The sequence below is a fragment of the Catharus ustulatus genome, chromosome 5 (genome assembly GCF_009819885.2).
Source record: "Catharus ustulatus isolate bCatUst1 chromosome 5, bCatUst1.pri.v2, whole genome shotgun sequence".
Taxonomy (NCBI): Eukaryota; Metazoa; Chordata; class Aves; order Passeriformes; family Turdidae; genus Catharus; species Catharus ustulatus.
Window position 1 is genome coordinate 48,792,204 of NC_046225.1, and position 26,466 is coordinate 48,818,669.

The window sequence follows — 26,466 nt, forward strand, 5'->3', positions numbered from 1 at the left end:
CGCGGTAACGCAGCGGCGATGGTCGGCGGCCGCCAGGCGGCGCTGCTGGGTAACGCCAGTGGGCGCGGGCCGCAGGGACCCGGCCCGCGGAGCGGCACCAGGGGGCGCCCGCGGCCCCTGCGCAGCGGCGGCGGGGGAAGATGGCGGCGGCCGGCCCCGAGCAGGTCCGTCCGCGGCGCCGCACGGGCACAGGGAGGCGGCGGCGCCGTCCCCGCCGGGGCCAGGGGGGAGCGGGGCCGCGGGGAGCAGGCGGTCCGGCCGTGGGGTGCTGCTTGCGGAGAGGGTGCTCGGCGAGGGCGCTATTTTCACCGCGGTGGGCGAGGCTGGAGTGCCGGAGCGCTCCGGCCGGGGGCGAGAAAAGCGCTCGGGCGACGCTGCCCGCCCCGCGCCTGGCGCTGTCCGGGCAGGACGGGCTCGGCCGTGCCGGGGAGAGGCGGCCCGAGCCTGCTGTCCGGGCGGGGCGGCCCGGAGCGGCGCTGCCCTGCCCGCAGGCAGGGTGCGTGACAGAAATAGTTTGTGCCCTGGGAGTGAGTGAGTGAGTGAGGCGCCTGGCATTTGAGCGCTGCGGGGTCGCCGCCGCCGCGCGTACCGAGGCGCTGGGCACTGACGGGGGTCGGGGTGCCTGCGGGGTCGTGTGGGTCTTGAGTGAGTGACATCTCCGAGGATCGAACCCTTCATAAATTCGTCCAGGTCGAGCACCTTTCTCAACACCATCTCTTACTGATTCTTCAGCAGCAGCAGAAAACACGGTGTTGCTACTCGTTACATCAGTGTAGACGTGAGCAAGTGCAGTTACTTAAGGTGTAGCTTTAGGATTCACTTCAAGTGGACAAACTTAATTCCGTCCAAAAGATCTAACGCCTTCTTTGAAGATGTGAATCCCTAAATAGCAAACTGTTCCATTCAAAGGAAGGGGAACAAAATTTTGGACAGCTACGAAAATACATTAAAGGTTTCTTTTCAGTGTGAATGTGTACAAGAGTTTCCTCTTTTAATTTGTTACATTGACAGGATATCCTTTACAATCTCATAACTTCAGATTATTACATGAAAGCTACTCTGGCCAAGTTCACCATGCCAGGTTTGAAGCCTCACAGTATCTTTCTCAATGCTGCATGTAACAGCAGGAGTTGAATGCAATCCCTGTGCTGTCAAACTAATATAAAAAACTGTATCCATCACACTGTTTTTGAATAGTCACTCAGAGTCTATCACACATGAGCATGGAGGGAACTAAAATCCTATGTATTGGCAGATGACCTGCAGGTTTATGTCCTGTATCATCCCTGAGAGGTAAAAACTTGATGAATTTCTTGGTAGCTGGTTTGTTTTAGTTTTTAAATTGTAACAATGTAATTAATAATTCCTATTTGCCATGATAAAAATTAGATATAAAGACATATGTTGCCTGAAGGTATCTGGATTTTAAATTTAGTCATTGTGTTAGCAGAGGTTGCTGTGGTTCGAATTGTGTATTCTGATAGCAGGGTGGCAGACTGAAATCTAGTACTGAACATAATATCCGATATATTCCACTAGTCAATTGACATATTTTGCATACATATGTGTGTGTTACTGTATTGTTATTACATGCCTTTTAAAGCTAACCCATGCCTTGTGTTACAGCAAAGTTCTAATGGGCCAGTGAAGAAGTCTATGCGAGAGAAGGCAGTGGAACGCAGGAACGTTAATAAGGAACACAACAGTAACTTCAAAGCAGGATACATTCCAATCGATGAAGACCGTCTCCATAAGACAGGGTTACGTGGCAGGAAAGGCAACTTGGCCATATGTGTGATTGTTGTTCTTTTTATTTTGGCCATCATCAATCTGATTGTGAGTATAATAGCTGTAGTGTAAGCAACATTAGGTCGTATTTCATTCTGACAGTTCAGTAAAAAAAACCCAAAAACTTCCAGTATGACTGAGGACTTAAAATTAACTGAAGGAGATTCTGATTTCCCTCCTTCCTTTTTAGTTCTTTTGTAGTCTGAGCAAGATTAGATGAAAGAATGTGTAAATTCAGGCATAGATATTTCGGTTATCACGGTCACCCCATGAGAGTTATTAGTACATATGCATTCAGGATCTATGGCATATAAACTATGGTTACATTTTACATTACAGAGCTGTATGTGAACATTCAGAATTAACCAGCCACTGCACTTTAAAGCTTTACTGTTCTAATTACCACATTTTTATTGCCTGGGCAATGAAAAGTAATAAATTATTTTTCCTAATTGCACATCCATGTGTGAGGGTGCCTTCTTGCAGTTCAGCGTTAAGGATATGCCAAGCTGAACTGTTCGGGAAATTTGTTTAGTCAGTGATTACCCTTAAACAGAAAAAAGATGTAATTATAGATGTGATTTAATATTTTATATATATAGAAATCATTTTAGTTACTGTTTCAAGTAAGTCTAAAAATAATTTTAAGTGCTTTTCATAATTAAATGTATTATGATGTTTTCAGTAGGAAAAGACTAAAGTAAACTCACACTTAAAGTTCGCTTAAACACTGGCATTAATAATATTTCAAATAAAACTTCTAACTAATACAATAATTCTGGTAGTAAGATCCAACCAATCAACATAATCTTTGAAAATGTGTTTCTCTTTCAGATTACCCTGGTTATCTGGGCAGTGATAAGAATTGGTCCCAATGGTTGTGACAGTATGGAATTCCATGAGAGTGGCTTGTTGCGGTTTAAGCAAGTGTCTGACATGGGTGTTATACATCCCTTATATAAAAGCACTGTAGGAGGGAGACGGAATGAAGACTTGGTGATCACTGGGAATAATCAGCCTGTAAGTTATACCATGAATTGAAAGTTTGTGAGCAACACTAGAGAATTACACTCACATTGCTAATAAATCCTACATATGAAACATCATTAAGTTCATGCCTTTGTTTCTGAAGATTGTATTTCAGCAAGGAACAACCAAGCTTAGCGTGGAAAAAGACAAAACTTCTATTACCAGTGATATTGGCATGGAATTTGTTGACCCACGAACACAAAATACTTTGTTCAGCACTGACTATGAGACTCATGAGTTTCATCTGCCAAATGGAGTTAAAATCTTGAATGTACAAAAGGCCTCTACAGAGAGGGTATGTCTCTTCTATTTTTTAAATAAGAATACAGCCCATTGTTTGTGTAACAGTAGAGTAGGGTTAGTGGTTTTATAGAGGGTTGAGTGTGCCTTTGGAAGCACTGAGCAATCATAGGAGGAACAGATTAAGTGAAAATGGAGGAGTAAGTTTACATAATCTGTTTTAACAGGAAGCCTCCTGTATTTGGTACAAGTGTAGCTGTGTATCCCATAAAATTGTCATATGAATTTTTATTTTTATACAAAAAATTAACTTTACATACCTTCCAAAATTCAGTAATCCTGTTGTGAAATTGAATGTGGAAAATAACAAATATGCAGAAGCTAATGGCAGAAGGGCAAAACGTACAGTAATTTCATGACTATAAAGCGCACCCTTTTGACTAAAATTTTGGCCTGAATCCGGAAGTGCACCTTATAGGCCGGTGCACCTTATATATGGGCAAAGTTCGGAAATTTGCCAACCCAGAAGTGAGAGCCACGAGCCACGGGGGAAGCCGGCGGGGCCGCGGCTGCCGGGTGGAGGCGGGGCATCGGCCAGCAACCACGCCGGGGGAGCAGGCGGCGGATCCTCGCTGCAAAAACAAAGTGCGCCTTATAGTCCAGTGCGCCTTATATATCGGCAAAAGTTCGGAAATTTGCTGACACCCGGAAGTGCGCCTTATAATCCGGTGCGCCTTATAGTCATGAAATTACTGTACATTCAAGTTTTTATTAAATTGCATAGCACTACTTTTAAGGTAATTAAAGTTACTCAGACAAACGCAAGTGGCACATTTTCACTAATCTTTAATGCAGGTTTTTTTCTGGTTATGTTCTTAGATTACCAGCAACGCAACCAGTGATCTAAACATAAAAGTTGATGGTCGTGCCATTGTCCGGGGAAATGAAGGTGTTTTTATCACAGGCAAGACAATTGAGTTTCGAATGGGTGGAAACATGGAACTTAAAGCAGTAAGTATTTCAAATCAAAGCAATTTTTTTAACAGCTTAGTTTCAAATATAGGTTTCTAGTAAACTGATGTAGCTTTATATAGTTTCAAATTTTATATAAAATACTCATGCATAAAAGTCAGTATATTTAGTAGAATTTAAATAGACGGTTTATTACTTTGCTGTCAAGTAGTGGTTGAGTAGCTTCAAGTAACATTAATTTACTGCTGTTAAGACACCAAAAACCTACAATGCAGTTAAAGCTAAACTATTGGCCTCTGTACTGACATGAATACTGAAGGGAATTAATCTCCCCTAGAAACTTAACTAGGTTGGCAACCTTTGCCAGAAGAGCAAAGTATATAGTTTGGAGCATCACCTTCTGTGCTGCTGCTGTAAGACTCACTAGCATTCCTTTAAGATTTTTGGAAATTAAGATGACAGTATATATGGAATGATGGAAAAGAAGGATAAAGGTGTATGCACTTTCAAGTGTGAATGAATTTCATGTATGAACTCAAACACTGTTTCCCGTTTTATGTCTGTATTTTACATGTACTTAATTTGCTAATAAGAATGTAAAGTACAAAGTCACCCTACTGCTCTCTTTCTCAATATCGATCCACCACTGGAATAACAAAGTATTGCTGACTGTAGTAAAGAAATCCATAGGCATTGCTGTAATTTTCATTAAAAAATTAAACATTTGTATACATACTTTTTTATTATTGTTGATTCTACAGCCGTCCTAGAGAAGTTATTTATCCATTAAACCAACTTCTTTACATTAGAAGTTGTAATTCTATAACTTGGTTTTTTTTTTTTTCTCCTTAATAGGAAAACAGCATCATCCTGAACGGAACTGTGATGGTCAGCCCGTCACGATTGCCAAGTTCTTCTTATGGGGAGCAGTTCAATAACGGCAACTGGCTGCGCTTTAAGCTCTGCATGTGTGCGGATGGGACGCTGTTCAAGGTTCAGGTGACAGGGCATAACATGGGCTGTCAGACCTCTGTCAACCCGTGTGGAGCCACACACTAAAACAGACTGCTGCTGGGCCAGGTCTCTTTGTGTTTACATAGATTTGTATGAAGTAATTGCATGCCTTCAAGGGTTTCTTTTTTTACAGCAGTTTATACTAACATTTCTTACATAGTATTTTTAAGGGAGGGCTGTTACAGTCAGCAGTATTAGGTCATCATCCTGTTAGCTGCAGTAGTGGCACTGAATCAGTAAGCTTTCAGTGTACATGCATACTGGAGTACCTTCTCAAATTGGGATCAGTAGAATGTATGTATAGAACATGATCTTGGCAACAACTCTACTGCCTGCACATGTCTCTCGAGGAGGTTTTGTCCTGTGTCCCAAGACATTGAAGACTGCTGAAAACACACAACTGCAGTCTGAAGTACTTCAACACGAATGTCAACTTTTTGTTGGAAATAGATTTTCCTAAGACGGCTGAAGTGGCAGACTTTTCTTTCTTGTTGATACATTAATTTATCACAAACTTAGGTGGTTTGCCAGATGTGTACTGAGAGGGGAGATGGCAGATTCCCTTTAAAATATCACATTATTTCTGCCATGTATTTTCACATTGTTAAAAAAATATGCTATCATAAATAATATTTGCAAAGTAATACTGAATATGGAAATGTCACTTGAATTTTGAAGTAGTCTTGCAGTTATTGAAGTGTTGCTTGAACTTCCATTCTGTCTGTGCAGTTAATGCATTCTGCAGTTGCTTAATTTATGTGTTTATATTAGAAGTGCTCTAATATGAATAGTGTCTGAGTCCATTACTCAATAGGTAATAATCTAAGCATAAATATTGCAGCAGTGTCCGAGGTCAGATCTCTCCTTCCCCATAAATGTCAGTACTGATGCATTACTGAGAGCATCAGAATTAAATTCTGAAGTTAAACTGCAGCTCTGCAATTCTAAATGTGGTGGTAGGACATCAGGGTAAATACATGTGTGTCAGAATTTGTCAGCAGTGAAACTATGCTGAACTGGGGTCTATTACAGCCTTCCAACTACTTGTTTTGTGCTAAAAATAGACCAGCTATTTATAAGATTGCTTCTTTCCCCACCCAATGTATTTCTTCAGTTTAAAATAGCTTTGTTTTGCAGTAGCATCAAATAACCTTAATATTGGAGGCCTCAAAGTGACTTGTTAACAACTTTTTGACAAGTTTTTTGGTAAGCACACACTTCTTTACCTAAATGTTGTGCAAGTTTTTACACATTACCTTCAGAACTGATTATTTGTTACAGAAAGGTAAACTACCTACCCTTGTTTTACAGTGCTCAGAGTATATAGGATTCCGTAAAATATAAATCAGCTCCTGCTGAACAAGAAATTCATATCTAAGGTCCCAATTTCTGAATTCTGGAAGGCAGTAAGCACTCATGCAGAATTGCATGGGTGGAGGTGATTTTTGGAGGAGTATTCATAAGTCAGGCATTGCAGCACATGGGGGAGGTCAGAGGAGTTGCATTTTCCCCACTGCTCAAAGGTAAAGCCAGATTTTGATGCTCAGTAGTTGTTCAGATTTTGGGGCTGGACAGCAGTGGAACTCTTCTGACAAAATCAGAATAAGCAGAATATAATGCAGCAAAACACATTGAGTTCTCACATTAAAGATTATGGAGAAGTACTAACATTTTGCATACTGCCTTTGTGGACCTTATACTTTTATTAGAGTTAATAGTTACTAAACACTTCAACGCACATTATGCTGCTTTACACCCATCTTTGCTGCTAAGTAGAACCTCAGTGTTGTTACAGTTAGGAGGAAATAAACTAACATTTTTAGAATTTTCACTCTCATGCTAATCTAAGTTTGTCACTTTATTTTTATGTATAAAAATGCAAACACATCATAAAATATAAAGAACAGTATCCTCAAAGCTGAAGTACATTCTGAAAATGATAGATACTGCCTTCGTCAAATACGTTATACATGTATTAGAGCTCTTCTCTGATTAATACTGACATGCCTATATGTTAGTATTGGATTGCAATTATCAAGGGCTCTTTGTACAATACTGCGTGCAGTGTAGAGCTGAAAGATTTGTCACAGAGGTACTGTTAATCACTCTTAATCATGATCTGCAGAATTGTTTCTGAAGTGTGGATTTTTTGTCAAGATGTAGCTAAACCAATCATAAAAATACCAAATTAAATAAATTATCAAATTTGGTAACCACTATGTGTTGTTAATATGTTTTATATTTATATTACACAGTTTGAGAAATGTTGGTACCACACATGCCTTTTGTTGAGCATTTATTTGTTAATCTTCTAATTGCCTAAGGTACATTTTTCTGTTTGTATTTAAAACATTGAGTGGAATAATGTTTATTTCAGTCCCACATGTGCATTTAAGATTCTGTGTGTATAAAGTGCATTCTACATGCCTCTGTAAAATGCCATACTGGGTACGCTGAAACAACTTGCATGTGAAAAGTTCTCACCATCTGTAAGTGTGGTGGTTGTTCCAATGGGTAAAAGGCAGTAGAATTTCAAATGTTTGTTTTGAAATAAAACAATAAATTCTAAGATGCAACTGCAGTTCAGAACTGTTGTTTGTAAGAGTAGTTTTTCATTACAAATACATTGTTTTGTTATTGATATAGACACTGGAAGTATAAAAATTGTTCCACACCTGTTTATGATAGATTGTATGTGGTGGACTTTGCTCAGTGTAGTCGTGTGCAATACCTGAAGCAGAGTTCAAAAGTCTCCACTGTTGTTAGATCTCAAGCTCTAAAGAAGTTGTCTTTCTCAACCAAAAGGCTGGAAAAGAAAAAAAAGGTTCTAACTGTTTTTTGGGATATATGGAGGGAGGGGGGAGGTTACCAGTTTATGAATGTTCTTTCTGAGAATAAGTGACCCTCAAATAATGAATGTTTAAGGCAGAATGTTGGTAATGCTGTGGTTATTCGGTGTTGATTTTTTTTTCATGTCAAACTGTTTTCACTTTCTCTTCTTGTTGTGCTTAATTTAACCATAATTCTATGTTTTATACATAGATACTATGGATAACCTTCACTTGCATGTTATAGCTGTGGTCTTTTACTTTAATCTTCCTGGATCAGTGGGAACCAAGTCACAGCGGATTCTTCCTGCTACACATCAGCGTTCAGAATGCCGGTGGGATGGGCAGTTCTTACTGAATTGCTCTTTTACAAGAATATCTACTATTCCAGAAGATATTTCACAAATGGCAGTGACAGCTGATTTGAGTTACAATAATATTAAAACTTTTGTGTGCTCTGGTGGAAGAAATGAAGAGTGGATGCTAAAACACCTGAACCTCAGTAACAACCTGATTTCTGAGCTTACTTTAACTACTTGTACAAATTTGCCCATATTAGAAACTCTAAACCTCAATGATAACGCCATCCACACCCTGACGCTGGTCATGCCTTCACCTGCACATGGGTCTAAAAAGCACAGCATTGTTGATCGTCTCCTGCCTGCTTTGAAAGTATTGTCAGTTGAAAGAAATAATCTTAATACAGTTCCAAGAGGTAAGCATTTCAAAAATCTTTAAGGACTTGACTCTCAAGGATTTGACTCCCAAGGGGTAGGTTGGTTTTGGATATAGTTCTTGCGTCTTACTGAATCCAGAATGTGACTTTCTCGTTTTATTATACTTAAGGTGAGGGAAAGTTCCACCAGCAAATAACAGAGGCGGAAGTTAATTGGTTGTTTGTTTACTGTGTTAGGTTTCAGTATTTCAGAGATGGGAAAATATATTTTGTTCAGTCCAAACAATTTTGCTCAGTGTTGTTTAATACTCTATCACAGCAACACCTTGGTGTAACAGGAGAGGGCTGTAAGGTTTCGAGAAACTTGGAGAAAGGCTTTGCTGGTCACTGAGCAATGCTGGGCAGCTTGGCCTTTATCAAGGGATGGTTCACAGTGGCCAAACGGTTCAAATGAAGCAGAAGCTACCAGAAGAGCAACCTAAATAAAATATGTTGAATTTATTGATGTCTAGTGACACCATCAGATTCATTAGAGTTTGCAAATACAGGAGGATAAATGATGACAAACAAAAATACCACTTACCCCGCAAAGTCATGTCAAGATAATATATTTGCCCCTACAAAGGGTCATGAAAGTTCCATTTTTCTCCTTTTATGCTATTAAATCATTCTCTGGCACACAGGAAACCCATTTCACGTAATGGTTTTGTAGTGTCTGTATAGACAAGGTATCTATATAGACAGTATAGAAAAGCTTACATTATAAAATATATCAATGAAGATTTTGTTTGATAGATAAATATGACTGCCCATTATAGGATGCCTCAGAGGGTCATACAGATCGATCCTCTTCTACAGGAGACTCAATTTTTTAAGTTCAAACTGTTGTGCATAGTACCACCATACTTCAAATTATACTTAAATCCTGTGTTAATTTAAATACATGTTCAGAACCTTATTCTTGCCCAGAATACTTCACTAAAATTCTGAGGTTTAACCTCTGGAAAGAAAACACAAACTGCAGTTCTATAGCAGAGAAACCCTTCTCCCAGCTCCTCCCTCCCCCCAGGAGTAAGGCTACTGCCCACTGCTGCCATAGTGTATAGTTTTGGCACAAACCTTAATTCAGGGAAGTAGCCACAGTAAAATTCCTCCTGCAGGTGCACTGATGAATTTATGAACTGCCAGAACTTCTGCATGCCTTTCCTATCACCTACCTCTAGTTTTATACCAGGAATGAATCATTCCCTCTGCTTTTCACAGTAAACTCAAAGACCAATTGCTCAACAAACAGAGGTGCTGGATGAGAAAAGAGGTTTCTGTAAAGAAGGTGACACCAAGGGCAAAATTTTTAAGGACTAGTAGCTTCACAATAATGCTGTATGATCAAAAAAAAAATCACTTTACAGTAACACTGTGGGGTTGAACACTTAGTGGGGATGCTGAATGTTCAAGTGCCTGCCTTTCCACTAAACCTTGCAGACTGGAGCTTCACTGCACCTCAAAAAATGAGGTGTCTCCAGCAATCAAAAGTGTTCCTTTTGTAAGGTGGATGTTACTGTAATTAGGACACCCTGAAGAATATACTTCATAATTCACAGGCAGATAGGCATAAGCAAAATGGTTGTTTCCATTTGGTTTTACATCCTATGAATGCAGTTCAAATAATTCCACATATGAAAAACTCCCATGAAACTGCCCATGCAAATGGATAAGAGATACTACATTACCTTTTGCATCTCTTTTACTTACAATTAACATATTTGGATCTTGTCACTCAAGATATTCCAGCCTTTTTACACTCCTTTCCTACCTCCAGTTCTCCAGAGAAGCTTGCTTGAAGTACAGAGTTTACAGTCAGAATAATTTTGATAGCACAAAGAAATGCTAGGGCTTTTATGAAAGTGTCAATTTTTAAGACATTCACTGACTGTGACTGTTTTAATGTGCCAGCTGTTGATGCTAAGCAGCTTTTAGAATGGGACAACCCCTGACTAGGACAGGCATAACACAAAGGCTGCAGCCACTCATTGCAGTAGTGAGGAATGGCAGGAATTTTGTGGCAAAGAATTTTATGCAATTGGGAAAACAAGAATATGAAATGTAAAATAGGTTGTTTTCTTCCTAGGACTAGGGCTCCTGCAATCTTTACAAACTGTCCATATATCATCCAATGCCATACAACAGATTGACCCAAAGGATTTTCAAAACTGTTCACAGCTGAAGGACATTGACCTGCGAAACAACAAGATAACTAAAATTCATCCAGATGCCTTCAAAGATCTCAACAAATTACAGGTTCTAAAGCAATACAACTGTTTCAATATTTTATGTTAATCATTAAAGATATCATTTGTCAACTATTCAGCATGATTATATGGTTCTGATTATAAAAGTAGTCTACAATTTAAAAACTAGAGCAAATGGTGAAAATATTTTTATAGATTTGCTTTTTATATGTAGGAAAACACATGCTGAAATGTACAAGATATAACATAAACTCACAATTTCTCTATGCCACAAACCAGTCCATAACTGCCTTAAACAAATACATGTCTGTCCCCTTCTACCCCGATCCTTTCCATGGCAAGAGCCTTGCAGCTCCCTATTCACACAGAGATAAGTCTACAATGGGAGAATTCTAAACATCACAATTTAAACTTTTCATGTACATTAAAAAGCTTAGGACAACATTATTGAAATCCTAAGCAGATGTATTGCTCATAAGAACTACAGAAGTGCTTGTACACTAAAACACTGTTGGTAAGATGTTGCAATAAGAATTCCATTGAAAGCCTTATCAAATTAATTCTGTATTATTTCCAAATAGGTCGTGGATCTCCGTGAAAATGCTCTGACAATCCCTCTACCACAGATACTTGTCAGTTTGAACTTTTTTCGACTTGAAGTGTATTTGTCAAAAAATGCCTGGATATTTAACTGCAGGCTAAACACTTTTAAACATTTATCTCATTTTGTCTTTGACTCCACAAGGAAAAAATTGAGCCTTTCATACAAAAAGTCTGCCAACAACTCCCAGAAACCTCTGCTGTATCTTTCAAGTTTCCATTTAAACTGCAGGGACAAAGTTTTGCTCAAAAGGGCCACAGTCCCAACAGGGAACACATCAGTGCTGACCTGTAACTTGGACAACATAAGGGGTATGTACATCAGGCACTCCATTAAAATGCTGCTAAAATTCAAATCAATGCAGAATGATCAAATAAATCTGGTTTTGAAAGTGTATTTCTAAAGACACCATTTAAAAATAGCTGAATTACAATTTAACATGCAAAAATATTTAATTAGAAAATAGTGTTCTGCTTAAGAATATTTGAAAATTAGGTTTCCTGAGTCTTCGTCCCCTTCCTTATATTAAAGGAGGGAGGAAGTGATGCCAAATTGTATACAAATAAGTCTCAGTAAGTAATGCATTGCAAATGTACTGGTTCACTTTGGCCTGAAACAAAGGACCAATTAGTGGGATGGCACTTCTGAGGCATGAAGAAAACCAAGAAGGATGCAATAGTTTTCAGTATTCAGTTACAGCAAAATGAAATAAAAGGTTTATTTGCAGGGAAAAAATTTCTATTTCTTCTAAAAAAGTACAGCTACTGTAGCACACACTTCACTTACATTTAAAATTAATAGAGAACATTGAGGGTATAAGCAACAAAACCTATAGAGCCAAGACTTACCACATAGATGGAAAACCAAGACCAAACTTACAGCAGAAGGGGTATTTATCATGTGCCATAAGGCAAAATGGTTTAACTCTTATGGACTAATAGCACTTGGAGGTGGTAAGGCTTTTCCCTGGGAATACTTCATCCCCAAATGAAACTATCCAGGACCAATCAGAAATGCCACCTGCTTTGTCTGCTTACAAGAACAGTCACAGAAACCTGGACTAAAATCAGCACACTGGATTGCAGCAGAACTCAGCTGGGAATGAAAGCTGATGCAAAGACAAAGCCAAAAATACGACTTTGAAACAAATTGCTAAAAGCCAACAGCCAGCCATGGCCCACACTAGCTCAAGTTTGGAACAATTGCTCAGTCTGTACAAATATCCTTGATTTACAGACTTTTTTCTGCAGTCAGATCAGCAACTACAGGAAAATCACAGTGGCTGAACCACTGTCAGTTAAGAAGTGATGTTTTATCCCACAGCTACACAGTGACCATGGCCAGGCTGCAGAGCAGCTGACTGTAGACATGTCTCTTCCACAAGGAAGATCAGCAGTGTTTCTAGTACACCTGAACTTGCTTAGATGATTTCAGTGACCTCCCCCCTCACACTACCATTTTTCTTGTAAAGTCTGCAATTAAGACCCCACATCTTCTTAGTTTTTAGATGGGAGGCAGTGGGGACAGGCCTGTAATATGGTTTAGCAGACTTTGCACCATGTAAAATTACTTACAATGGATAAAAAGAAAATGGGGTTTATAACACACTGTTAAAATTATGGGAGATAGTCCAGAGTATGTTCTTAAAAACATCATTGGACCCTGTAAACCAGGTACCTTTTAACAAAGACTGCATTTCTGTTTTCTTTCATTTCAGGCAATGGAGTCTCTTGGTGGACACCTAAGGGCAGAATTTCAAAAAATCACAGTCTTCCTGATATGACACTGGATAAAATGAATAACTTAGTGATATACAATGCTGAGAAAACTTCTGAAGGATTATATTTGTGTCTCTTTAATATAACAAAAGAGAAATATCTCATTTATAATATAGAGGTGAAAGAAGGAGTTTCAGCATTTTTGGTTAGAAAAACCAGGGACACTAACACTGGTTTTAGACAGGAAGAAACAGGGCCAAACTTTGCACTGGCTGTCTCCCTCTCTGTGCTCATCACATTTGTTTGTGCCTTTTGTCTGGGTGCTTTTGCTAGACCCTACCTGGAAAGCCTGTGGAGACTCATGCGCAGGAACAAAAATTCAGGTTCAGAACACGTGTATTCTAATCAAGCTTTTTCAGATGAAACCCCAAGCACAGAACCTTCTGCAAGCAAACTAACAAATATGCAGCATGATACATTATTTTGTGGTAAGAGTTCTTTAAGAAACACACAGATTTTTCCTACAGAAACTTCTACTGTGTATGAAAATGTCACTGGCAGAGGTGTACATTCACCAAACCCCAAAGCACAGTACCAGAAACAAAGCAATACTGAGGTCAACATGAAGAAAATACCAGGGTTTTCAAAAGTCCAAACTAGGATTGATGATAATGAAAGTACAAATGTTTATGATACCGGACTATTTTTTGTTGAGACGGACTACCAGAAGAGCAATGAAATAACACCAAAAAGCAAAGTAAGAAACAACTCTGGCCTGCTGCAGTCTGAGATCACAAAAGTGACACCAGATTCTGCAAAAAGAAAAGGTATTGTTTCACATAATGAACCCAGGCACACTAAAAAATTTATGCAAGGAAGGAAAAACCGTGAAAAACAACTTGGTCTAAATGGCAACAAAAATATACCTAGTGATGCTGGAGATTTTATTTCACCCAGTAGCTCCAGAAGAGATGCAGATATTAAGAATGCAAGCATCTATGAAACAATAGAAAACTCTCCCCTTTCAAAGCATGACTATGAAAGGATGCATTCATATGAAAAAAATGCTTCAGCTGATATATTTGGTGACAGTTCTTCATCTGAAGGGATTCCATTCACAATGAGTGACTCCAGTTCTTTAGCAGACTTTGAACTGGAACAATCTGATGTTAGTGACAACCTTCCAGTCTGTCAGTCATTGCTAGATGAAGCCAATACAGACAGTGGAACTGAGAAATTTGCAACACCCCCAGAGTCCCCAAACATTACTCCTGAACTTCAGCAGATTGGGAAAAATGAAGATGAGCACAGTGCCTATTTTGAAACCACTATTAATTATGGATCAGATACCACCATGCATGAAACAGCATCCCCTTGCACTGAAAAACACAGTGGCCATGTAAGCATGTCAGATCCAGATACAATTAGCTCTTCAAATCAAGAAATTCCAGATACATTTGATTATTTTGCTAATACAGGATCAACAGTACAAAACTCTATTTCTGATTCTCTCCAGAGTCAAAGTACAGATTCTGGTAACATAGTACTTAAGTTAAAACATTTTCCCACATATGACACAGAGAAAACTTCTGAAGAGGATGAACTGCAGCTGTCTCTACTTCCCAGAGAACCACAGCATTCCCTCAGCTTCAGTCACATGGAACAAAACGAAAATGCATCAGCAGAAAGTACAGATGAGCAAACAGCCAGGAACTCCCCAGAAAAGAATCATGGTGAAGTAGACATTATATTAAGAAGAAACATGAGTACATCTGAGGACAATGGCTTTATTCCTGCTCCCACTGATACTGGTTTGAATGAAGTTGTAAAAAAAACATCACTGCTGCATTCCAGCAAAGAATCATCACTTCAACTGATGCCTGAACACACATCTGAAAAACATTTCATGTTTGTTACACAGCAAGATGACTTGCTACCACAGGGGGAGCAGGCTTGTGCAGATACAATGAAAGAAGGTTCCAATGAGAAAAATTCTGATGAATTCACAGAATTACAGGATACCAGCAATTGCAGTCTTCCTGAAGAAATGCAGTCTTGTAATCCTACACCAGTTCTGCTGCACCTTCATAATTCTGGGAAAACACAATTGGAATTCACAACAGATGATTGCTTCCAACTGGATCAGAGTGATGAAGATGCATATTCCTTCTCAATCCCAGAAGGTTTCTTCGATGAAAGCACACCATACAGTTCATGTTCCTTCCCACAAAAACCTGTAGGAAATACAATCTCTGAAAGCACTGATTCCAGCAAGATGAAGGCTTACACTACTTTGACAGAACTGGAGAACCATTCTGCAACAACTGTAGAACATCTCCAAAATTCCAGTGACAATCTCAGCAAAAAAAGGCAGACAAATTCAGGACAGAACCAGTTTTTTGTTAGGAAGAAAAGAGCATTTGATGGATTTGCTAATATTTTGGAAAGTAGGAGAACAAACTTCAATAGTTGAAACACAAAACGGTAATACTAAGCTCCCACAGTGTTTATGTCATTACAGCAGATGCAAACTTTATTTTGTATTAAAGTGAAATTACTTTTGTTTAGAAGGGTACTCATAAAAAAACCAATAATAAGACTTTATTAAAAGATACTCCAGAATATGAATAAGGCTTTTGTTGAATTACATTTACTTTCTCATTATTGGCAGTTGATACTAATATATCATTTCCCTTGGAATTTGCTTCAGATACTCACTGTTTCATCTTTTTGCCTAAAATAAATGCAATGTGGAAATTTACATTATTACTATTATTATGTTTTCTTATGGTACTCAATCTGTACAGTGAAATAGTATATACTACTGTGTTTTGTTTTTTAAGCCAGATTTGTGGATTATCTCTGAATTCCTGGTGTTGCAAAGATAAATAAAGTCCAAGCAGTATTCAATTACATGCCCAAAATTACTTTTTAATTTGGCAAAAGAGAGAAAACCACCTTTCTCAAAGAAACAGAATAGAATTCAATTCTTGCAGAAAATATCAGTTATAGAAATGCAGCTATAATGGGACATCACCCAAAGACAAAGGATCCCATACCCACTTGAGAATTTTACTTAAGAAGGAAAAAGAGTAGTTCAAAACTATTTTAGAACATCAGTAGCCAAAAGATAGTAAACGTAAGGTAAAATTACCTCTGAATATAGCCCAAGGCCCTTTCAACAGACTGAGTACCACTGATAGAGTTCTTGAAGGGAAATGTCATCATGAAAGGGAGCAGACCCAGTTCTGGGAAAATGCAGGAAGCTGGCTACAACTCTGGGAAAACTCTTCCACAAAGACACTTATATTAACTCCTAAAATCTCCAAACAGAAGGAACACATTTCAATTCCATCACAAGAGCAGCAAGTCCAATGGCACACTACATCACTGAAACCACCTTTAAAGAAAAAACTAAGAACAAAGAGCCCCTGACAGCTTTCAGTAAAACTCATAATCCACACAAGTTCTCTGTGAGCAAAACAACTTTAAAAATGCAAGGCCTGAAAAAAAGCACTGATTGCTCTTTTTGGCATCTATGAGTCTTCAAACACCATTAGCAGTTCTCCAAGGCCTGTCACCTTTTGGCTGTTGCAGCTGCTAACATGTTAGAAATCTAACCATACAAGCAAGACAATTTTGTGAACCATGGGGAAAAAAACCCACTCAAGTGCTCTACTGGTATCTCATACACGGAAATGCTCAGCCATTTACTTGTGCAACAATCCAATAGGACTTCAAAATATATATTGGAATATTATTTTCTCATATTTTTTTCTGACCGCGAGAATGCTGCAGGGGTGAGGCAGACAGTACACTACTTGTGAGAAGCTGCAGTATTTCTAAGATTCCCTTTATGCCACAAAGTTGTGGGAAAGTTTCTGTTCTCATAAGGCAAAGTAAATGTGCTCCTTTATAGTGGGATTTTAACACGTGGCAAAGTATTCATTCTACTGTCAAAATATTACGTTTCGTCTCAAATTTATCTTTGTATTTCTGCCTAATCTTGCCACTGTCCTTTGCTACTCATCTCTCCAGTTTTAATATCACATCTTCATTCAAATCCAAACCCTCTGCTGCTTCTCCTTCATATAAGTTGACTTCATTAGCAATTGCTCTTTAATACAAAACCCTTGTATTTTCTGTGACTTCCACACAGTACTCATCATACTCTGCTCCTCCCCACTCACCCCATGTTAGCATGCCCTTCTGTATAGAATTAGCTACACAGTCCCACACACACTGATCCCAAGATTGTATCCTCACCTTTCTTTACATTTCATCCACTGTATCTTGCTCACACTGAAAACTGATTTAGCTTATTTGGCCACTGGGAAAATTTCTAGACACCTATACTAGTAGGAAGCCCATTGCTGTTACTATCCCAGATGACTGTAGGTAATCAAAGTCACAGAATAAGCTCAATATAAAAGGTGCCTGAGTGTATGCTGTATGAATTTGTAACTGAACATGAGGAATCATGACAAGAGGAGGTCTGGACACACCCTTCTCACAGGGCAATGGCCTGCCAGGCTCCACAATCGACAAGACACAGAATCCCTCATATAGTGAATCAGGACAGGAAAAAATACAGGCATTTTAAGGGTAGATCAAGAAATTCAAATACAGTAATCAGAATGAAATAAAACTCATTTTCAAGCACATAATAGTTTGATAATCGTGAAGTTATTTGCTGTCAGTACTAAGAATTTCAATCTTTCCTGAATATGCTGAAAATTGGGCTGGAAATTAACCTTTAAATATAAGAAGACATGCACATTTAACCCACACATAACCAACAAAAGCAACTTTTTTGGATAGCAGCAGTAAATTTTTCATTCACCCCTTCTGGTAAATACAGATAAGTAACAGCCTACATTCTGAAAATTGGCAAAGCCAGCCCCAGCCTTCATCAGAAACATAAATGCAATGGAAAACTTCTTCAGGATGGGTTCTGCATTACAATATTCTAATTTCAATGTAAATACATTCATTTCAAGTAATATTTTAAGTCCAGGTTGGAAGTAGTATCTGGAGGTTACTTAGTCCAATAATCCTGATCAAGCAGGGCCACCTAGACCCAGTTGCTCAGGATCACGTTCAGATGGTTTTTGAATATCTCTGAGGATAGACTCAGTAACGGTGCATGGTGACCTTCACAGAAAAAGACAGCAGTTCTTGGTGTTCAGATGGAGCCTCCTATGTTTCAGTTCATGCCCACTGCCTCTGGTCCTGTCACTGGGCACTGGTTGAAGAGTCTTTGTCTTCTTTACACCCTCCCTTCAGATATTTAAATATTTTAGTAAGGCTTCCCAGAGCACCTTCTCTTCTCCAGGCTAAATAGCTGTATCCCTTTCCTCACAGGAAAGAAATTCCTATCCCTTCATATCTTAATGGCCCTTTACTGGACCCTCTCCAGAATGCCACAGGGTCTTTGGTACTAGGATGCCTAGAACCGGACACAGTACCCAGGTGTGGCCTCACCAGTGCTGTGCTGTGTAGGAGGGAATAATCATGACTCAGCCTGCTGGCAATACTTTGTGTGAATCAGACCAGGAACCACTCACCTTCTTCACAGTGAGGACTTGTTGCTGGCTTGTCTCAGACTTGGTGTCCACCAGGAGCCCCAGTCCCTTTTCTGCCAAGTTCATTTCACCTGGGTGACCCTCAGCAGATACTGGTGCAGGGGGTTGCTCCTCCCCATCTGCAGGACTTTGCAATTCTCCTGGATGAAGCTCATGTAGTTCCTGTCAGGTCATTTGTCAAGCATGCTGAGGTCCCTCTGCAAGGCAGCACTAGTTACTGGTCTCCAATCAGAGTTTGATTTGCAAAGCACCACTCTCTGGGCCTAAATTTTCAGGTTTTAGTCCATCTATCTGCTTATCCAGCCCATACATCAACAGCTTTTCTAATCAGAACCCTGTGGGTCAAAAGGCTGGATTTGATGAGTGGGTAACAATTACGCTTCTTTAAAATTTTGTCTTGAGACATTTTTGCTCAAATTGACTTGTTGCTGAAAACTTGTGTATTATAGTACTGTTTTACACTGACACACCTCATTTGAACCACAACCCTTTTGAAACACACACTTTTTCCCAACAGATTTAAGCACCGATTTGCACCATTAGAAACAATGGGACAAGATCCTACACATTCCCTGCTAACACCTGATAAGCACTGCCTGCTTATGTATGTTCAGATATGAGAATTTCTGAAGTATGAATCACAGAAAAATCTGAAGTCAGTTTCTGAAACCAACACAAATACTGTTTATTTGTGGGATGCCATTTTACAACACCATGAAAAGACCTAAAAAAATCAACTGGATTAACTCATGTTAGGTGGCATAATAGTATTTTCATCATATTGTGAGTCACAGGAGCTTAGCACACCTTATTGATGAAATATCCAAGTAACTAAGATGTAAAGCATTCACAGTTACAGGTTAACTGCTGTTCCTGCAACAGCAGTGTTGGTGCTATTTTGACACACGTACACATGCACACATACAGTGGGGGAGTGGGCGAGGATTTAAAAAATAAAAGCGAACCAAAAAAATGCTGAATTTTGGTCTCAATTACAGAAAACAAACTATTCAGTTTGTGGATGGATTCTACATACTTTTAGAACAATACAAAAAGACAAAATATAAGGCCTAGAAAGAGGTATGTTAGCAGCTATAAATAAAACCAGGGCACAAGCTAACCTTTAAAGCTGCCTATATTAATTCCAAAAGTATCAAACAATTTGTTAGACTTGTGACTAAGGGTCAACAGAAATCTGGGAAAACCTGAACACAATTGAAGTACATTTCTTGTCCTTCAAAACAGTAACTTGGGAACATAAACCAAGTAGCAACAAGCTGTACTAATTGTGATTGTATGAGCATATTTCTGACTAAATAAAACTTGTGTTGTTGCGGTAAAATGGGAGAAGCCTCTGCAGAATTAGAAATGGCTACAAAAAGATAACCCAAGTAATTATTGTAGCTTAAAGACAACCTTAAAGAGGTTTTAACTGAAAACTCAAGTACATAAATAATTTCACTAATTTCTATGTTCTTCAGCTTGCTTTCCTTGGAAAAGATAAAAAGTGAAAAAACAACAGTAATAGAGAATTGTATTAATACTTTAAATACTTAGTATCACTTTGCTTTGGAAGTGAAATTTAATTCATGGACTGTTTTGGTTACTAACATTAATAGAATCATTTAGGTTGAAAAGATCCTAAAGATTATTGAGTCCATAGAGCTCCAAATGTTTGTCATCAAGGAACATCAACTGATATAGTCTCTGGATACTATTTTACTTTCACTAACTGTCTTTCCAATTTACACCTCCCAAATACCAAAAATTAACTTTAGATTGATCATCAAGTTTCTCCTAAAAATTCAATAACAGTACACCAGACACATTAGCACAAGACCCATGACATTTTTTCAGGAATGACTTCTCAATGCCTTGTCCCAGAAAACAGCATATTTTGTACATTATTTTTCATAAGGGTTGGGAGGGTAACCCATAATCAAACAGAAAAAAAATCTACATCAGCTATTTGATGGCAAAATAAAAAAAAAGAAAATGCCACACTTGTACTAAATACAAGATTAATTGAGTAGGTTAGTTATGTTTCCACAACTATAAAAAATTTTTCCAATATACAGGAGCAGGCAATGTTAGGATCTGCTTATCAGCATATATAGCAAAACCACCAGGATGGATAGCACAGGGAAGCTCATCAAACCACACAAGTCCATTTCAGTCCATTTGTTCACTATAAATGTCAGTAAAGCTGTCTCTAGTAGCTGTAATTGAATCTGTAGTTTACTTTATGAAGATGCATGTTTACAAACCTGCTGATGGCTACAGATTCATACTGTTTCAAATGGAAGAAAAAAAATTGCATCATCTGATCCATTTCCAAACACATTCTTCCTCTCCATCACTTCCAGTTACTTTTACCCAAATTAAAAGAAAGAAGTTTGTTTGCTTACACAGCACAAGTACTTTCTGAGGTTTTTTCCCCATTTCTTCGCTTTTAATTAAATTTTTTATTCTGATAAACATTTGCAAAACTGCCAACACCTGGCTGAACCGATTTCTGTCAACCCTTATATGAAAGCTATACCTGTAACAGTAATAGATTAAAAGTCTTTGGCTCTTGCTTCCATTACTGGAAGCTCAGTTATTTTTGACGTACATACTTGTATTTGTTGCAGGATTCACACCAGTTTGTGCTGCAGAGTTTCCTAGAGTAAACAGCTAGCTTAATGTTTTAAGAACAATTACATCTACTTCACTTAAAATCTTGGCAATCACAGTTTGGCCTAACGTTAACTTATATTGCTTCTAAGTTCATTCTTCGAAGAACTAAACCAGCAGGTCCACTGGTATTTCACTACAGTAATACTATTGTAATATACACATTTACATCAGAAGTCTTAATAAAAGGTGTGTTTTCTTAAGAGGCTTATTGTAAACATTAAATACCACACTCCACTCAATTTCTTGTGCAAACTGGCGTCAAACATGGAATTAAGGTTATGTGCATTAATACATGAGAAAGCACTGACTGTGTATGTTTTACCACTACTATCTTTAAAAAGCACTATTTAGTGTTAAAGAAGTCCAAATGCAGGTATTTCACAGGAAAGGTAGTATTTTCTTCTTAGAATAATGAAATTCTAGGTTTTGTATATGCACGTATATTGTATATTTACGTATATACAAATATACACAAACAGACACACAGTTTTTTCTTTGGCAGCTGAGTTTGAAAAACAAAAACCAAGAACAACAAACAGATCTGAACACAACTGACCACCTGTAGCATCACAATTACAACTTCCTGGCCCAGGGCAGCAAACTAATGTGCTTTTGCTAAACTAGGCTTAATCCTGAAAGGAGCCAAGTCAATGGCAAGTCAACTTGTTCCTGGCTTGATGGCAAGGATAGAACCTTCAACACAGAAGAAAATTTCACTTCCAACATAAAATGCTTTCCTCCTGTTCCCCTGGATCGTATTCTAGGAAAATAACTGCCAATACCTTGTAAAATATTTCTGTAGAAAAGTAATGTTATTTCTTGTTCCAAAACACCCACTGGCTCTTTGTTGTTAAATGCTCCATGAATCAGTAACATTTTAATAAATCCTTAGGGATCAAAGTTTAATAGCACCAGATACTTCAAGGACCTATTTATAAACATCAACACTAACATTACTTAATAAAGAAGGGTAAGGCAAAGACAATATGACAAAATTATAGAACTTAAACATTATTCCATTCACTCATTTTTTTTCCCCGAAATAATCACTAGAACCATTCCATACAGATAAAGAGATGAGTGAAACAGGCAGTGGTCCCTGCAAAAAAGTACTGTCATTTAATGCTGGTGTCTTACATGCCCATTGCCTGCAATGGACATTCTGCCAGGAAACTTTAATCCCCAACAGGAAAGAAAAATAAAATATTTAGACTACTCAACATTGTATTTTTTTCCTTATCATATTTTCAAGTACTTAGAAACATGAAGCTGGAGGCCCTTGGAAAGATTAGTGTTACAAACAAAAAAATCCCCAAAACCTTTATTATGTCTGTGCTAGGGGTGAGCATAATTCATTGCCCAAACTATTAATTTCAGCTAGAACTTTCAATGTCATTGGGTCACTAGATCACAACATAGACCAAACACTCTTGGTACACCAAAAATTAAAAGGAGTATGCCAAAGGCAATTTACAAAAGTCTAAAACCCATTTTTAAAAGGTACTTTAATTTGTTCATTTGTACCTGTAATGACTACTGCAGTTTTAACATTAAAAAGTCAGTACTCTTTTTTCAAATGGAAATAATCTGTGGCATGTACAACTATTACAGTGTCGAAATATTTATATGCATATATCTTTTTTAAGACACCAATATTTCATTCCTATAAAGCATTAGGTCAGGTTTGGCAAATTCTGATGAAAGAAATCACAGCTTATATTCTCTTCTCAGAAACTGGTATCTCAAATAGTAACATTGAAACTGTAAATAGTTCTTCCACATAACTATGTCCAGAAAGTCTGAAATGTTACATTTGAGACCAGAAAAAAAACAAAATAACTAAAGTTTCAACAGACATAAGTGATGATTAGAAATATGCCACAAAATTATTTTTACAATACATTTCTGCAGAAATAATTCCTAGGTGAAGCCTTTTTTTATACACATATACAAAATTTAGACAGCAATATACACTTAATCACAGTGAAGACTCTGGCAAGTTCACCAATTCGTAGTGTAAATACAAAATGCAAAGCAGCCTTCAAAGAGAACAATGCTAAACAGCAAGCATAGCTAGCTTGTTAAATAGCAAACATCAAAAATTCCCTGCCAAAGGGATGCAGTGCAAGAAAAGCAGCATGCACTTTGATACAAATAGCAGTTTATGGCTAATGGTTGACATAACTGTGGTAACAGTGACTCTTGAGTGGCTGTGCATAGTTAAACTCCTATGTCATCTGTTTTCCTTTATACCATTCCACAAACTCATCCAACAACACTGGCCCTGTAGAGAGATCAAATAACTGTGTTTTACAAAGCTTTGTAAAAAGACACTGAATGATTATGCTCAGAGAAATAAATTATTTTAGAACATCAACATATGGTAGTACTTACAGGCTCCATCTTCGTCATAGTTACTGAGGTCAAGGTTAATTGTTCTGCTGAATTCAAGAACATTACACCACTGGTCCTTATTGATAACTTTGTATTTTGATTGCTGCTTGAGGCAAGAAACAGAAATTACTGAAATGTATTTCAACTGTTTAAAACTCAGACTTTCTTACAGAAAATTTAAACTTTGTGATGCATTATTGTTTTAATCCGTATAACATCTAAAACAATGGATTAAACCAGTAAGTATTTAAACTAGTGTTGAATAATGCTTCCAACATCTTTTGGAGGACAAACATACAGCAATAAAATAAAGGCCAGAAACAAATAAATAACATTCTATGGTTTGTCCTGCATTACACAAATCTTAACAGAACAAGAATTTGGGAAAAAGGAAAAAAGAAAAAATAATGAGTTGCATGTGCTGCTTTGGTGGTTATTATATCCCAAACAGTATTCTTAGCTGTTCATTCTACCTCAAGTTAAAAGTATCAGAGAAGACAGATTAAAAAAACCCTGTCATTCTGTTTCCAATTCCATACCTCTAGAAACTGATGAAATACTGGAAAAAGGGACCATGCTTTTCCTAAAAGAAGGCCCAACATACACTTGGCAGTATTGATATCTAGGCTGCGCTGGTCCTTTTCCTGCATGAAAAGGTCAAAAAGGAAAACAGAGCATGAATTCCAGATTTTTCACTTCCCTTACAGCTCACCCACAGACAAAATAAATTAACAAATAAATAATATGTAGCAGTGTCTAACAGTGCTTTTTAATAAAACACAACTTGCCAGTAAAATTTGCTTCCTTATAGGTAATGGCTTGTTATACGGAGATGTTGCTTTCTATAGATGTTCCCAATAAAATATCACCGTTATGGCATATGAGGCATAAGGTCATTTCTGACTTCACACCTCCCTGGCAATGGCCCACGTTTGCAGGTATCCCTTGCACAGCCACACCTCTCAGAATAGCAGTGCTGTACCCACTTCCTGCCCTATCACTACAACTACATGGACTTTCAACAGACACTCAGCGCTACTTGACACCTCCTTCACTACGCCAGAGTAGCCAAGAGAGGATCTTTGTTATTCTAACTGATTACATGAAATTCAGATTAAATTATCAAATCAGCAGACACAACATAATATACTAGTACATTGAGATTCCTCTCTGGACTATCCAGTTTTACTTCAATGTAACAACAGTATATTTAAGCTTAAGGGCTGATTTGTTTTGTTTCTGCTAAGTAAAAGCAGCAGCATCTGTACCCAGCAGGTTTGTTAATCAGTGGCAAATATTTAGTAACATAACTTCTGCACATCTCAAAGTAAAATGTATGTGTATGATTCCATTTTGTTAAGCAGTTTATTCATCTACATTTGTTATCATGAAATTAAACCAATTTTACTGAGAGACATAAACTCCCACACTTTTGTGCCTTGGTTATAGTACCGAGCTACAAACTGACAAGTTAATGAAATCACAAAAAATAAATTTCCATATTAGCTAATGCAGACCTTGTTCTCTGTATATATTCATGACAGTGGACTGCAAAATCTAAAGTAAGAAAATACAGGGTATTACAGAACCATGGAATGGGTAAGTGGAAGGAACCACAGCGGGTCAGCAGGTCCAACCCCCTGCCTGAGCACGGTCACGCTAGCACACATGGCACAGGACTGCACCCAAGTAGTTCCTGAATATCTCCAGTGAGGGAGACTCCACAACCTCTCTGGGCAGTCTGTTCTAGTGTGTGTGGTCACCTACACAGCAAAGTTCTTCTCCATATTCAGGTGGAACTTCCTATGCAGCATTTTCTACTTATTGACTCTTGTCCTATTGCTTGGCACCACTCAGAAAAGCCTGGATCCATTCTCTGACGCCCTTCCTGCAGATACTGATAGACACTCATAAGCTCCTATCCTTTAGCCAATCCCACTGCCCTCCACTGGATGTGCTCCAGGAGCTCCATGTCTCTCTTGTCCTGAAGAACCCAGAACTGGACACAGAACTCCTGATGTGCCTCACCAGGGCTGAGCAGAGGGGCAGGATCACCTCCCTCAGCCTGCTGGCAATGCTCTTCCCAATGCAGCCTAGGGTACCACTGGCTTTCCTGGCAAAAAGAGCACACTGCTGACTCCTGGACAGCTTGTTGTCCACCTGGACATATCCCACATAGGGATATTATGGATGCAGGGACTACCTAACAGATCACTGCAAGACAGATAGCTGCCCATGACAAAGGAATTGAGCCCTATGTCTCACCTGTACAAATGCAGTCCTATGTATTACAGAATACACATCTTTATTAAAAACTTAGCTCAAATCATAACTGAATTGCCTTCTATCACATAAGAAGAATGTGACAAAGCAAGATCCCAGTTCTCAGTCAACAAATGAATGCCATAGTTACAAGGTTATGTTCATTTAATACTAAACACGCCTCAGTTCTAAAATTGTGTAGACAGAATTTAACACAGATTTGTTTTGAAAGCAAAGTGGGGAGACCAGCAATTCTGAAAACACGCTGTTTACATTCTGGGCACTAAATCCAAGAGGGATTTAGAGAAAAAAAAAAAATTCCATTACGAACAAGGTTTTTCAATTAGTAAGAAAGATGAAAAAGAAACCCACAAAGACATTTTTGTACTAGTATGATATAAAACTTTCCCTTATTTCCAAGTTCAAAAAGT

The 26,466-nt window shown here is 38.3% G+C and overlaps 3 protein-coding genes across 9 annotated transcripts in view; 2 read left to right on the plus strand and 1 right to left on the minus strand.

The window, feature by feature from the left end:
* The first annotated feature begins 108 nt into the window (after window positions 1-108).
* SGCB (sarcoglycan beta) lies at window positions 109-7,632 on the plus strand. Its single transcript, XM_033060807.2, has 6 exons — window positions 109-164; window positions 1,627-1,836; window positions 2,623-2,808; window positions 2,921-3,112; window positions 3,937-4,068; window positions 4,885-7,632. The coding sequence occupies exons 1-6, from the start codon at window positions 141-143 to the stop codon at window positions 5,086-5,088; spliced, it is 948 nt and encodes a 315-aa protein (XP_032916698.1). The 5' UTR covers window positions 109-140; the 3' UTR covers window positions 5,089-7,632.
* Window positions 7,633-7,720: 88 nt separating this feature from the next.
* On the plus strand, window positions 7,721-20,512 carry LRRC66 (leucine rich repeat containing 66). The gene is made up of 4 exons (XM_033060815.2): window positions 7,721-8,586; window positions 10,676-10,845; window positions 11,378-11,708; window positions 13,115-20,512. Exons 1-4 carry the CDS (start codon window positions 8,091-8,093, stop codon window positions 15,586-15,588), a joined length of 3,471 nt encoding a protein of 1,156 aa, XP_032916706.1. The 5' UTR covers window positions 7,721-8,090; the 3' UTR covers window positions 15,589-20,512.
* A 2,355-nt stretch (window positions 20,513-22,867) lies between these two features.
* DCUN1D4 (defective in cullin neddylation 1 domain containing 4) overlaps window positions 22,868-26,466 on the minus strand; it is a 38,524-nt gene continuing 34,925 nt past the window's right edge. For all 7 annotated transcript variants that reach the window (XM_033060809.2, XM_033060808.2, XM_033060812.2 and 4 more), the window contains 3 exons: window positions 24,313-24,417; window positions 23,774-23,876; window positions 22,868-23,663 (listed from right to left, as the gene is read on the minus strand). In XM_033060809.2, the coding sequence (XP_032916700.1) occupies window positions 23,608-23,663; window positions 23,774-23,876; window positions 24,313-24,417 (264 nt within the window). In that variant the 3' untranslated portion in view covers window positions 22,868-23,607. The remainder of the gene's footprint in view (window positions 23,664-23,773; window positions 23,877-24,312; window positions 24,418-26,466) is intronic.

Bases quoted from the DNA above. Each gene is read 5' to 3' on its own strand.
- SGCB (XM_033060807.2), top strand. From the start codon at position 141: ATGGCGGCGGCCGGCCCCGAGCAG. The intron at 165-1,626 runs GTCCGTCCGCGG...CTTGTGTTACAG, and splicing joins CGGCGGCCGGCCCCGAGCAG to CAAAGTTCTAATGGGCCAGT. The intron at 3,113-3,936 runs GTATGTCTCTTC...TTATGTTCTTAG, and splicing joins AAAAGGCCTCTACAGAGAGG to ATTACCAGCAACGCAACCAG.
- LRRC66 (XM_033060815.2), top strand. From the start codon at position 8,091: ATGGATAACCTTCACTTGCATGTTATAGCTGTGGTCTTTTACTTTAAT. The intron at 8,587-10,675 runs GTAAGCATTTCA...TTTTCTTCCTAG, and splicing joins TCTTAATACAGTTCCAAGAG to GACTAGGGCTCCTGCAATCT. The intron at 10,846-11,377 runs GTTCTAAAGCAA...ATTTCCAAATAG, and splicing joins AAGATCTCAACAAATTACAG to GTCGTGGATCTCCGTGAAAA.